General features: G+C 44.9%; 1 protein-coding gene across 3 annotated transcripts; it reads right to left on the bottom strand.

Annotated features, from left to right (window-relative positions):
* Nucleotides 1-213: 213 nt before the first annotated feature.
* On the bottom strand, nucleotides 214-13,934 carry HTR1D (5-hydroxytryptamine receptor 1D). 3 transcript variants are annotated; one of them, XM_037881845.1, is made up of 5 exons: nucleotides 13,813-13,934; nucleotides 13,002-13,231; nucleotides 5,676-5,841; nucleotides 3,845-3,887; nucleotides 214-2,967 (listed from the first exon to the last, which is right to left on the bottom strand). In XM_037881845.1, the coding sequence occupies exon 5, from the start codon at nucleotides 2,118-2,120 to the stop codon at nucleotides 987-989; it is 1,134 nt and encodes a 377-aa protein (XP_037737773.1). In that variant the 5' UTR covers nucleotides 2,121-2,967; nucleotides 3,845-3,887; nucleotides 5,676-5,841; nucleotides 13,002-13,231; nucleotides 13,813-13,934; the 3' UTR covers nucleotides 214-986. The 3 variants fall into 3 exon arrangements, with proteins under 3 accessions (XP_037737773.1, XP_037737772.1, XP_037737774.1); XM_037881844.1 differs by lacking the exon at nucleotides 13,813-13,934 and adding an exon at nucleotides 13,366-13,762; XM_037881846.1 differs by lacking the exons at nucleotides 5,676-5,841; nucleotides 13,813-13,934 and adding an exon at nucleotides 13,366-13,762.
* Nucleotides 13,935-14,209: the final 275 nt, after the last annotated feature.

Genomic DNA, 14,209 nt, shown 5'->3' with positions numbered 1-14,209 from the left:
GAAACTAAGGCACAGACTCTAGTAACTTGTCTAAAGTTACATAGGAATTCTGTGGCAGACCTGGGAATTGAACTCAGGGACTCAACCACACCATATCTCACCTCTATATTTTCTTCTTCAACATGTTTCTTTTTCTGACTTCAGTATGAAGATGAAAAAATAAAACAACATATAAATAAGAACGATGTCATTTAAAATACTTTCACATGCTGTTTATTTTTGTAGGATTTCTGCACCTTTGATTCCATCAATGATAAAATTTATAAAAATAATTTTAAATGATGCTTTCTTTTTTTTATATTCATACAATGTGCAGCTCTCAAAGACAGAGATGATGAGAAATGAACACAGGCATCACATAACTCTCATGCTCCTTTTGCCCTTTTCCTGATTCTGATTGTCAGGTTCAGGGTCACAACAATATGAACAATATCCAGAAAACAGTTACTGGTTCTATAGATTTCCAATGGGTAGGATACGTACAGGAGGAAATTTAATTTGGGGATAAGGCCTCTAAAGTTAATGTACCTTCCCCTCAGCAGCAGCCCTCTCTAACTCATTCACAAAACAGAATTTCTGCTAATAATATTCACAAGAAATACTGAGTTCCTACCTACACATCTTTCTGCTCCCACTATGTCACACTGCCGATGCTGAACTGAGCAACCTATGTCACACCATAGCAGGAGACATGGCTTTCCTATTCATTCCATCTCGCTTGTTACAAATCTTCCTCCATCTGCTGATTTTGTAAGTGCACATGCTCACTGTAGAGACCAGAAACAAGTTCTACTAAAAGATTTATAATCACAAACAGAAAATAAATACAAAATGATTGGCAAGGAGTTCTCAGTTACATGCACAATATCAGACTAGCAACAGAGACAGTAACTATCATTACAAACTACAGGACTAAGAGTACATAAGCCACTAGGTGGGCTGTGGGAATGCACTAGGACAAATGACAAAACAAGAAAGTAGAAGAACTAAGAACATTTTCTGAACTGGATTAGTTTCTGGAAGGCCTGTTTAAACTCTTCATTAAAAGCGGTGTATATGACTGGATTGATAAGCGAGTTTAAGTAACCTAGCCATGTGAAAAAGTCCAATAGGATTGGATGAAACCAGCAGGCATCCTGACAGAGCGGCAGGACCAGGGTCACAACAAAGAATGGCAGCCAGCAGAAAATAAAAGCTCCCAGGATAATGCCCAGAGTTTTTGTGGCTTTCCTTTCTCTTGCAGCAGAAATTCTTTTCCTTTCCAGGACACTATCTGCAAGTTTGATTTTCACATGATTGATAAATACTGGGGAGCCCCCTGAATGAGCATTCCCCTCATGAAGGTTAGAGTTAATGGAGCAGAGAGAAGACCCAGTGGAGCCGGTAATCAGGTGGGCTGTGGTAAATCGTTTTCCATATAGTGAAGGTGGCTTAAGAATCCTGGATCGAGCTGCTACATAAATTCTCCCATACAGTATAACAAGGAGCACAGTCGGGATATAAAAAGCTCCGCAGGTTGAATAGATTGTGTAGGAAATCTGATCCGTGTTCACAGTACAGTCTGCCATTTCTTCATGAGCTTTTGCCTGTCTCCAAAAAAGTGGTGGCATAGAAATACAAATAGAGATCACCCAGACAACGGCTATCATGAGGGCTGCTCTGCCAGCCGTCCGACGTTTTGTGTATTCCAAAGCATCTGTGATGGCCCAGTATCTGTCCAGTGCAATAACGCAGAGGTGCAGGATTGAGGCTGTGCAGCCGGTGATGTCTGACAATAACCAGATATCGCACATAACTTGACCAAAGGTCCACGTGTGGCTGACAGTATAAGCAATACTGATTGGCATGACTAAGATAGATACTAAGAGATCAGTCACCGCTAAGGAGCCAATGAGATAATTTGCAGGTGTATGAAGCTTTCTAGTGAGAAAAATGGTGATCATTACAAAGGAATTGGAAAGAATAGTTGCCAGAGTTATCACAGACAGGACGACAGCCACTAAGACCTTCAGCCCCAGCAGAGTGGTCTCATCCCACGCCACTGGCATTTCAGTGGCATTCAGTGACTCATTTGATGTGCTCTGGAGAGAAAGCTCCTTGGAACGGTTGCACTGAGCCATTCTCTGATTTTCCTTTGCTATTTAGTCCGCCATAAACAGGTGAGAATGTTGCTGTTTCTGCCGAAATGGAAGGTCTGTGGCCAGAACGCCCAGGCTGGAGGGAACGAACTTCTAGTGAGCAGGAGCCTGGCCAGGAGTTGAAGCATTTTTCTAAACTAGATTCCTGCAGCTTATTTCCACCTCTCTTTTGTGACGCACTTTAATAAGCAGCAGGTTCTAACACAATTATCAAGACATTATTTCTGCCATATATTAACACGGACTATAGGATAAAGGGTGGAGTGTTTTAATTTCTGTTCGCTCCACATATTCTTTTTGAGCTAAGTCTCCAGCAGGCAGCAAGAATCAGCACTAGAGAGCGAAAGGCAGAGAGAGGAATATTCTACATGGCTATGTTGGCCCCATCTTTGGGACAAAACTCTCCTAGAAAAAGTTTGCCCTCAGTTAATAGCTGACCATGATGACTCTTATAACGGGGAACGCGCTCTTCCCAGAGTACATATCGACATAATACAACACTGTTTGACTTGTTTCTGTGGACATAACTTCTGCCAGACACACTTATTAGGCCCTCTTTAGTGATTTGTGCAGGGTTCTATCGGTGTGTGCATCTCCAGACCATCCTTTCTTTCTCTCAAATGCACGTTCAACCCTCAAACATTGGTCTCGATTTCTGAATGATTAACAGAGTTCAATGCTGTGGACCTGGAATTCACAGGATGTTTTAGTTACTGCGTTGTCCATGACTGAGTAGATGGTGAATGATTATAATGAGCTGTGGAGTCATGATTCCCCCAACAGAAGGAGGACGTCATCATCTGACAAGGCTGGTTATCGCTGAATGGATCTAAAGGGAGAAAGTGAGTGTGTTAGCCCAGAACTGTGGAATCATGTGACATGGGAGTTCACAGCCCTCAGTGTCAGACTGGGCCTTGTGGGCATTAATGAAGCCAAAGGTCTCTTTTTATGTATTTCTTTAGATGTAGTAGGTGACTATCTGTATAACTAGAGCCTTACTATCTGTCAGGCAGCTCCATCACACAGATAATAAATCCCTACCACCGGCCCGGCTTTGTCAGCCTGTTCCTCCTGGAAAAGGCCAAGAAAATAGGTGGCCTTACTGCATGCCATGAAGGTTTACAAATTTGGGTTCTAGCAGGCCACATGGGAAGCACAGTCAGTGCTGAAAGCTTCTCAGAGAAATGTCCTGCCAGTACCCCCCTTCTGAAACCAAGGAGCTCCAGCATCTCTGCTGATCACAAATGATGCAGCTTCCTGGGCGAGAAGCGTCTGTCAAACGGCTAAGGCCCAAACCATTTAGGGTATTGTAGGACAAGACCAACACCATAAATTCCACTGAGAAACTAAATTTGAGCCAGAACAGAGTCTGGGGCCAAAGTGGAGTCTGAAAATACTGGTCTCCTCAGACAGAAAGTTTCGGCTGTTATTCCTCACAGATTTATTTTGAATGGGAGCTTTCTGTTTAGAGAGCGGTGTTGCCGCAGCAGTTGGAACTGGTATTGTTTCAGATCTCTCACTAGACTATTTCTGGGTTGGAAATTTAGCAAAAAAACAACCCCACAAAAGAACAGCTTTCTGTACATCTGCTAAAAGTCCCATTTTAAAGAACTGAGCTAAGATTCAACCTAAAAGAACTTTGAACTTACTGATAACTCAGAAATTGCCATTTTCAGAGTTTGGGAAACATACTGAAGCATATTTACCTGGGTGCTGGGATGCTCTCATAGGCCAACTCACAAATAAAACCTACAACAACAAAACGGATTAGAAACATTACTTAAAGACAATAATACTCTACAGTCAGGTTCCAGAGCATTGCAAGACATTTCTCACACTTGAGTTTTCTCTATTTTAGTTTGTTGGCAACAGAAAGGCCAGTAGAGCCCTTTCCCGTTTGTTATAAGGAAGAACCATTCTTCCAATCTGATTCTAAATCTTTATTGCAGCAATGAATAATAAAATACAGAGCAGAGCTGTCAACCAAGTGCATATCAACAAAGTATTGTCATATTGCTCCCCAGAGCTCTATGCCCTAAATGGGAATCAAAATCCTGATGTGATGCACAAAATTCTTATCCAAACTAACTGTCCCCAAATGAAAACCTCAAATGTCCCAGAGCCAGGGAAAGAATATTACCCAGGAAGAAACTCCTGGTGCAATCCAGAAGTTCCATTCAGGCAAAGCAGCAGGGCCTGACGGATATAGGATTAATTTATATACACAGCTGAGTTTCTTGGTGTAGGCAGTCCATATTGCACTGACTGCCTATACCAAATCAAACTATAAGTGACTTAGGTGCTTAAGTCCCATTTTCAAAAGTGACGTAAGCTCCTAGGGCAGCAGTTCTCAACCTGCAGCCTGTGGGCCGCGTGCGGCCCAATTAGCACACAGCTGCAGCCCAGCTGTATGCTAAAAAAAGTTCAAAATTTATCTCTCTGGTCTGGCAGGGGGTGGGGCTGGCTGAAGGGGAGACAGTCTTGCAGCCTGCACCAGGGCTCCTGCCAGCAGGGGGCTGGTGAGTGCCACAGGGGGCTGGAGAGTGGGTCGAGGGGGGCACTCTGCGCAATGAGGGGGTGGGGGGCACTGGGAACTAGGGATTAGTCAGGGGGCTACAGCATCCCCAGTTTTTCAATGGGGCTCTGTTCCTGGCCCCCTTCTCGGGTCCTGGCTGCTGGCCTGTGCCGGGCGCTCCATTTCTAGCCTGGTGCTGGGGGTCCTGGCTGCCCGTCCGTGCACCGCAGCACTTGGGTCCTGGCTGCATGTCCCCACGTGGGGTGCATGTATGTTCGACTGCTGCCCGGCCCTGCCTGGTGGGGTCCCAGGGTCCAGCCCCTCGTGGCGGTGTCTGGGGTCTGGCAGCCTGGCCCACTCCCAGGGCTCTGCTCTGGGCGAGGGCACTGGGCATAGGGGACTGTGGGGGGGTTGCGGGGGGGCGCTGTAGTTCTCAACCTGCGGCTCACAATGATAAACAGGTTGAGAACCACTGTCCTAGGGGTAATGTTTTCCAAAGTGTCTAAGGGCCAATTTTCAAAGATATTCAGGCACCTAAAGGTGGAGACAGGTGCTTAGTGGGACTTTCAAAATTGCCTAGGTGCCCAACTCCGCTTCACTTGGGGCTGGATTCACAAATGGACTTAGGCATCTAACTGCTAGTGTAGGCACCTAAATCCCAGAATCAGGCCCCACTGGGCTTCACAAAGCCCCCACTCAGCTGCCCCTGAACCTGGTAAGTTCCTAAACTCACTCAGCACCTACATGTTTGCAGTGAAGTTTCCCTAGGTGTCTATGTTTCTGCCTCAGCGTGCACCCTGCGGCTGCACACCATGCCCCTCAATGCATAAACCCCTGCGTAATGCGTGAACAGAGGGATAATAGGCCTCCCTCCACCTAACCTGCTGGTGGGGGGCCCTACCTGGTCAGTGTGCTCAAAGCTCACCTGCTGGATTGAGCTTCATTTGTGAACTAGCACAAAAGAGGGAAGGGTGGGGGAAGCCCTCCTGCATCACTTTTAGCCCATGGGTTAGCATACTCACCTGGCATGTGGGAGGCCCCCCAGTTCAAGTTCCCCTCCACCTGAGGGGAAGAAGGGCTTTGAAAAGGCTCTGCCACCTCTCAGCTGCAGGCTCTAGCCATTGGGCTAGGGGATATTCTGATGGGAGGGCTGGGGCTCCCTCAGTCTCTCCTTTCGAAGTTGTCCCACTGTGAATAAATAATTGAAAAACTCACTGGGCCACAGAGAGAAAAAGTGAGAGAGCAAGCATGAGAACAACTCAGCAGTCTGGTGGCTAGAACACTACCCACCCTGTTCCAATGACTTTTTAAATTCTTTACCCACAGTTCAATAGCTTCAACAGGAGCGTCTGAGGCTCTGACCACGGGAGCGTATCATAACCCAGTGGTCAGAGCCCTCACCTGAGAGACAGCAGAGCTCTGGTCAAACCCCTTCTCCACCCCAGGTGCATGGGTGCTTGAACTGGGGGTCTCCCCCAGCCCAGGTAAGTACCCTAATTACTTGGCTAAATATTAGGAGGGAGGCCCACCTCCTCCTCACAAAAACAGAGTAGATGCCTAATGCCAAGAATGGGTTTGCAGCTAAGAACCCCAAGCAGAGGGAGGCACCTCCTTCGGCCTAGGTTTAGGTGCCAAAGTCCCTGAGAGTGGCAAGGCTTAGGAAATACCGGTTGCTTTGGCGTCTCTCATTGGCCAGCTTGGGCGGCTCCCCACCTAGTTGCTGTTTTTCATTAATCCCATTCTGGGACACGTACCTCTCCTCATTCATTGTATACAGAGTGCTCAGGCTTCATGATTCCCCTGATTCCAGTCCCCAACTGCATTGCCACACCTAAGGGTATGTCTATACTGCAATTCAACACACTTTGATAAGTTAAACAGTAATATGTCACCAGGACTACATGGTATCACCCAAGAGTTCTGAAGGAACTCAAATATGAAATTGCAGAACTACTAACTGGTATCTGAAGAAGTGGGGGGTTTTACCCACGAAACCTTATGCCCAAATAAATCTGTTAGTCTTTAAGGTGCCACCAGACTCCTTGTTGTTTAACTGGTATGTAACTGATCATTTAAATCAACTTCTGTACCAGATGACTGGAGGATAGCTAATGTAACACCAATTTTTAAAAAAGGCTCCAGAGGTGATCCTGGCAATTCCAGGTCGTAACCTAACTTCAGTACCAGGCAAATCGTTGAAACTATAGAAAAGAACGGAATGATCAGACACATTGATGAACATGATTTAAAGACCCTGTCCTTTAAATCAGCTACTGTACCCAATGACTGGAAGATAGCTAATGTAACGCCAATATTTAAAAAGGGCTCTAGAGGTGATCCTGACAATTAAAGATTGGTAAGTCTAATGTCAGTACCGGGCAAATTCGTTGAAACAACAGTAAAGAATAAAATTGTCAGACACATAGATGAACATAAATTGTTGTGCAAAAGTCAACATGGTTTCTGTAAAGGGAGATCATGTCTTACTAATCTATTAGAGTTCTTTGAGGGGGTCAACAAACACGTGGACAAGGGGGATCCAGTGGACATAGTGTACTTAGATTTCCAGAAAGCCTTTGACAAGGTCCCTCACCAAAGGCTCTTACGTATATTAAGTTGTCATGGGATAGGAAGGAAGATCCTTTCATGGATTGAGAACTGGTTAAAAGACAGGGAACAAAGGGTATAAATGGTATATTTTCAGAATGGAGAGGGATAACTAGTAGTGTTCCCCAAGGGTCAGTCCTAGGACCAATCCTATTCAACTTATTCATAAATGATCTGGAGAAAGGGGTAAACAGTGAGGTAGCAAAGTTTGCAGATGATACTAAACTGCTCAAGATCGTTAAGACCAAAGCAGATTGTGAAGAGCTTCAAAAAGATCTCACAAAACTAAGTGATTGGGCAACAAAATGGCAAATGACATTTAATGTGGACAAATGTAAAGTAATGCACATTGGAAAAAATAACCCCAACTATACATACAATATGATGGGGGCTCATTTAGCTAAAACTAATCAGGAGAAAGATCTTGGAGTCATCATGGATGGTTCTCTGAAGACGTCCACGCAGTTTGCAGCGGCAGTCAAAAAAGCAAACGTGATGTTAGGAATCATTAAAAAGGGATAGAGTATAAGACGGAGAATATCTTATTGTCCTTATATAAATCCATGGTATGCCCACATCTTGAATACTGCGTACAGATGTGGTCCCCTCATTTCAAAAAAGATATACTGGCATTAGAAAAGGTTCAGAAAAGGGCAACTAAAATGATTAGGGGTTTGGAACGGGACCCATATGAGGAGAGATTAAAGAGGCTAGGACTTTTCGGCTTGGAAAAGAGGAGACTAAGGTAGGATATGATGGAGGTATATAAAATCATGAGTGGTGTGGAGAAAGTGAATAAGGGAAAGTTATTTACTTGTTCCCATAATATAAGAACGAGGGGCCACCAAATGAAATTAATGGGCAGCAGATTTAAAACAAATAAAAGGACGTTCTTCACTCAGTGCACAGTCAACCTGTGGAACTCCTTGCCTGAGGAAGTTGTGAAGGCTAGGACTATAACAGGGTTTAAAAGAGAACTGGATAAATTCATGGAGTTTAAGTCCATTAATGGCTATTAGCCAGGATGGGTAAGGAATGGTGTCCCTAGCCTCTGTCTGTCAGAGGGTGGAGATGGATGACAGGAGAGAGATCACTTGATCATTACCTGTTAGTTTCACTCCCACTGGGGCACCTGGCATTGGCCACTGTCGGTAGACAGGATATTGGGCTGGATGGACCTTTGGTCTGACCCAGTATGGCCATTCTTATGTTCTTATTTGTTGGAGAAGAGTCAACGTGGCTTTTGTAAAGGGAAATCATGCTTCACCAATCTATTATAATTCTTTGAGGGGATCAACAAGCACGTGGACAAAGGTGAGCCAGTGGATATTGTGTGCTTAGACTTTCGGGAAGCCTTTAACAAGGTCCCTCACCAAAGGCTCTTAAGTAAAATAAGTAGGTCTGGGATAAGAGGGAAGGTCCTCTCATGAATCAGTAACAGGTTTAAAAGACAGGAAACAAAGGGTAGGAATAAATGGTCAGTTTTTACAATAGAGAGGCAAATAGTGGCAGAGTTCCCGAAGGATCTGTAGTGAAATCTATGCTGTTCAACATATTCATAAACAATCTCGAAAAATGGGTGAACAGTGAAGTGGCAAAGTTTGCTGACGATGCAAAATTGCTCAAGATAGTTAAGTCCAAAGAAGATTGTGAAGAGTTATAAAGGGATCTCACAAAACTGCATGATTGGGCAACAAAATGGCAGATGAAATTCGAGGTTGATAAATGCAAAGTTATGCACATTGCAAAACATAATCCCTACTATACATTCAAAATGATGGGGGTCTAACCTAGCTGTTAGCACTCAAAAGAGATCTTGGAGTCACTGTGGATAGTTCTCTGGAAACATCATTGAATGTGAAGCCGCAGTCAAAAAAGCAAACAGAATGTTAGGAACCATTAGGAAAGGGATAGATAATAAGATAGAAAATATCATAATGCCAATATACAAATCCATGGTATGCCTACATCTTGGATACTGTGTGCAGATCTGGTTGCCCCACCTCAAGAAAGATATATTAGTATTGGAAAAGGTACAGAGAAGGGTAACAAAAATGATTAGGGGTATGGAACAGCTTTCGTATGAGGAGAGATTAATAAAACTGGGACTTTTCAGCTCGGAAAAGAGATGGCTAAGGGGGGATATGATAGAGGTCTATAAAATTTTGACTGTTGTGGAGAAAATGGATAAGGAAATGTTATTTACTCCTTCACATAACACAAGACCCAGGACTCAGCCAATGAAATTAATAGGCACCAGGTTTCAAACAAACAAAAGGAAGAATGTCCTCACACAACACACAGTCAATCTGTGGAACTCATCATCAGGGGATGTTGTGAAGACCAAAGCTACAACATGGTTCAGAAAAAGACTAGATAAGTTCACGGAGGATAGGTCCATCAGTGGCTATTAGCCAGAATGGGCAGGGATGGTGTCCCTAGCCTCTGTTTACCAGAAACTGGGGGATCACTTGATGATTACCTGTTCTGTTCATTCCCTCTGAAGCACCTGGCGTTGGCCACTGTCGGAAGACAGGATACTGGGCTAGATGGATCATTGGTCTGACCCACTATGGCTGTTCTTATGTTCTTAATACCCGTGGCCGACTCATGTCAGCTGAGTAGAGCTCATTGGGCTTGGGCTACGGGGCTTTTTAATTGTGGTGTCAACATTCGGGCTTGGGCTGAAGCTTGGACTCTAGGTCCATCCCTCCCATGTAGGGTCCCAAAGCCCGGTTCCAGCCTGAGCCTGAATGTCTACACCACAGTTAAACAGCCTGTAGTGAGTTAATGGGGGTCCCTCCGCCTCACTACGTCACTGGGCGTCACCCACAGTCAGGGAATTAGCAGAGCACTACACAGACTGCATGGCTCTGGCCTGCAGTCCAGGCAGATCTGCAAATGAGTCTCTGGGCCCTGGACCCTCAAGCAGGGCGGGGCAACAAACAGTCTATGCGACTGGCCTGCAATCAGGGCGGAGCGACAACCAGTTGGAGTCTCTAGTCTGCAATCGGGGCAGACTAGCAAACAGTTATTAGCCCAGGTCCTCAGTCAGGATAGGGCAGCAAGGAGTCTATGACTCTGGCCTGTACTCAGGGAAGAACAGTAAGAGGGTAGGGTGTCCTAGCTCTGGCGGATGACCAACAAACGCAGGTCTCTTGGCCTAATGAGGGGAGACTACTACCCCAGCATGGGGTGGCAGAGGGTTGGGGGGCCCGGGCCCATTTGACTCTACCATGCCCCGACCCAGTGGCGGAGTATTCTGCCACTGGGTCAGCGGGGAATCCACCCAGAACATGCTGACCAGATTTCTGGCAGCTGTGCAACCAGATTGGGGTCAGCTGCCCAGGGCCACTTCCCACCTTCCCCTTGGGGTGTACCTGGATCCACGGAGGGTCCTCCGGTTCAAAGGCCAGTGACAGTCCCAGCAACTCCTCAGTGCCTTGGTCAGCTGGCCGCTCCAGTAGCTCTGACCAGTCCTCAGCTCTGCAGGGGTCTGCTGCAGTCTCCCAGTTTAGGAGTGGGTAGTAGGCATCTGTCTCCTTCAGCTGCTGCCCGCCAACTGAGCTCCAGGACCCACGCTTTATCCTTCCTGTTCTGCAACTGACTTCCGGTGGGAGGGGCAAGCACAGCCTGGATCTGCCCACCTGGATTCAGAAAGTGGTCCCTCCCACTCTGGCTCAGTGAGAGGCCACTCCGCCTCACTACACAGCCCCTTAATCCAAGCCCCGTGAACCCGAGACAGCTGGCATGGGCCAGTCATGGATGTTTAATTGCAGTGTAGATGTACCCTCTGTTTCTTTGTGAATCTAGCCCTATGCACCTATCTGCTTCTATAGGTATCAAAATACCTTTACAAATCTGGCCCTATGTGCCTGCATCCCATTGTCTTTCAAAGGGAGTTAGGCTCCTAACTCACTAAACCATTTTTGAAAATTTTACTCATCGTCCAAGTGTTAGCCAAATTTTATTTACATTTTCCCTACGGAAATAAAGCTGGGAACCCTGGGCTGCTTAATGGGCATCACTTTGGAATGTGGGCAGACTCCTTCTGGGTACGCAACGTTTTAGCCAAGATCCATGCAAACAGGCTAGCAACCCTAACCCGTCCCCTGCTAGGCTGCGTCTGCCAGGGAGCTGCCAGTTGTCACGCAAGGATGTTTATGTAACTCATTACCTCAGAGGCGCCTAATTCTTAGGCTCGAGTCCCAGGCGATCTGTTTTTATTCCCTACTTCAGAAGACTTCACGTCCGGCCACCATTGCACGGTGTGGATAAACCTGTGCTGCTCACCATCCAGGGGCTTAATGATCGCTAACAGTTTATAATACCCCAGCTGATTGAAGTGGAACAATGAAGCAGGGATAACCCATTTTTTATAAGCTGAAAAAGGAGGCCATATCCCTTCTTTCACAACTATATGTGTCAAAAATCCAGACTGAAATTCACTCTAGCTCCTTCACAAAGTATTGGGCTCAAAGCAGGAATTACTGGATGAAGGTTGCTGGGAGACTAGATGGTCATAGCCCTTTCTGCCTTGAAATGTATGGCCCCAGTTCTGCAGAGATTTATGCACGTGCTCAGTGTTCTGCATTTTGAATAATCCCATTGATCTGTATTACAGCCTTTGAATCTGTAAAAACATTTCACTGTTTGCTAATGGTTTAGCGGAGCCTTTCCCCTAGCATCCCTATTTTAAAGGACATGCCATTCAATCTATACAAATCAGTAGTCACTCCCACGGATATTTTGCAGAAAAATAACCAGCAGAATCCCACTTTAAAATAGGTACATCAGGTTCTAAGGGCCTTTAATATTCATGTAGTTAAAATCAATATTCTCCTGTGAATTTTTCATCTCTAACAAGTTTTACCATATTTTAGCCCAGTTAGGAAAAAACCCTAGACAAAGCCAAATCAATATGGGTCGGGGGGGGGGGGGGGGAATCAAAAATCAGTTTTCTTAAACTACAGTTATCAAAGAAAATAAAACATGCAGTTTGAAAAAAAAAAACAAATACAAGGTCATACATGCATGCATACAACACTAGGAAAAAAGAATACAGGACATATTTACAAGATGGGGGGATGTATCCTGGAAAGGAGTGACTGAAAAGGATTTAGGGGTCTTTGTACATAACCAAATGTATCCTGGAAAGGAGTGACTGAAAAGGATTTAGGGGTCTTTGTACATAACCAAATGCACATGAGCTCCCAGTGCAATGGTGTAGCTAAAGGGCTAATGAGATCTTTGGGAATATAAATAGGTGGATGTTGAATCAGAGTAAGGAAGTGTGTGTGAGCATTATTTGAGTACTGTGTCCCGCTCTTGTGTCCACACTTGTAAAGGATGTTGAAACATTGGAGAAGGCTGAGAGGAGTTGCAACAATGATCCAAGAGCGTGAAACCCTGCTTTTCAGTGGGATTCTTAAGGAGATCAATCTTGTTAGCTTATTAAAAGGAGGAGACTTGATGGGGAGGTTTCTAATAGGACAGTAGAGGATCCTTCATTTAGCAGACTAAGGTAGAACACGATGCAATGGCTGGAAGATGAAGTTAGACAAATCAAAACTGGAAACAAGAGACACATTTTTAATAGGGTAATTAACCAATGGAACAGCTGTCCGAGAGACACAGCAAATTCATGAGCACAACAGAGTCTTTACACTGAGATGATGCATCTCTTTCGAAAAGATGTTCTAGTTCAAACACCAGTTATTGGGCTCTGTAGTGTCACTTACCTAGTGGGGAAGAATAATGCCTTTTGCTGCAGAAATCCCTGTGTGAGGCTCGCTGGTGTGTTTACAGTGGAAGTCAGACTCGATTATCAGAGAGGTTGTGGAACAGTGCCATCTTGTGGATGCTGTAGGTATTTAACAGAAAGCAGGCTAGAGCGAGAGACATGGAGACATTTTAGGGGTTCTCTGAGTAAGATGCTGAATCTGGTTTCTTCCATTATTTGTTGATGTAACTGTAAAATAAAACATTCAATCCTTACATCTTGAATACAACTACATTTTATGCAGAACAAGATGAAAGTTTACAGAGCACACTCACTACACAGCTGACAATTCAAACAGAATATGCATAAAACATGTATTTTACCAAGATAAATGATAATAGCATCTGCTACTGAAGTAGACACACTCACATAAACCGGGCGGGAGTGGTGAATGCTAAATGTGAGTGCACCCCGATCCTAGAGTTAGAAGAAAGACAGAAAAACTGAAAAAACTGGGTGCAAATTCTGCCCAAAGCAGCTCGAAAAGGGAAGCTGGATAGATAGCATGACAATAACCCTGAGTCACAGTTAGAGGGGTTTGTTTACTTCATGAACTCAGAATTGAGGGGCTGTGTTTGTTAATGAACAAAAGCTGGAATTGGTCATTGATCCCAAGAGGGAAAGAAACTATTAATGTTGCCTTTTTGAATGAATAAATAACCAGAGTTAATATCCAGTAAGAGAGAGTATTTTGCTCAGACAGCACCAGCCCATTGAACTGTAGTTATGGTTGCGGTGTTTTGCGGAGCGACTCAAAGCAAGATTTTTACAAGTGTTTAGGAATATGTTTTCAAAAGTTCCAAGTTTGCTCTGAGCTGCAGAAAATGGGTCTCTCCTCAGCCTTCCTGGGATCGCTGCATGCCTCGTTGCCCACAGTCAGATCTGGCAGAACACAGTCATGTCTGCAGAAAAGAAAAGAAGAAAGAAGAAAGGCCTTGATCCACAGCTGTGCCAGGAATTGTGCAAATGCTTGGGTTGGGGATACGATACATGGTGTCTCACAATGAACAATGGGTAAGGAACCCCACCATAGCAGTGCTCTCAGCACAAACAGACAAACACATGGGAAGTGTGTGAGACTTGCCAGAGCTGAGCTCTCCTCGCAGACAGATACAATGTGGGTCAGGTACTTAGGGAAAAATTCAAGAACTCTATACATCAGGAACC

Source organism: Chelonia mydas, chromosome 19 (genome assembly GCF_015237465.2).
Source record: "Chelonia mydas isolate rCheMyd1 chromosome 19, rCheMyd1.pri.v2, whole genome shotgun sequence".
Lineage (NCBI taxonomy): Eukaryota > Metazoa > Chordata > Testudines > Cheloniidae > Chelonia > Chelonia mydas.
The sequence above is the reverse complement of the archived record's forward strand: the minus strand, read 5'-3'. Positions and strand labels throughout refer to the sequence as shown.

Coding starts and splice junctions, on each gene's coding strand:
- HTR1D (XM_037881845.1), bottom strand. CDS start 2,120: ATGGCTCAGTGCAACCGTTCCAAGGAGCTTTCTCTCCAGAGCACATCA.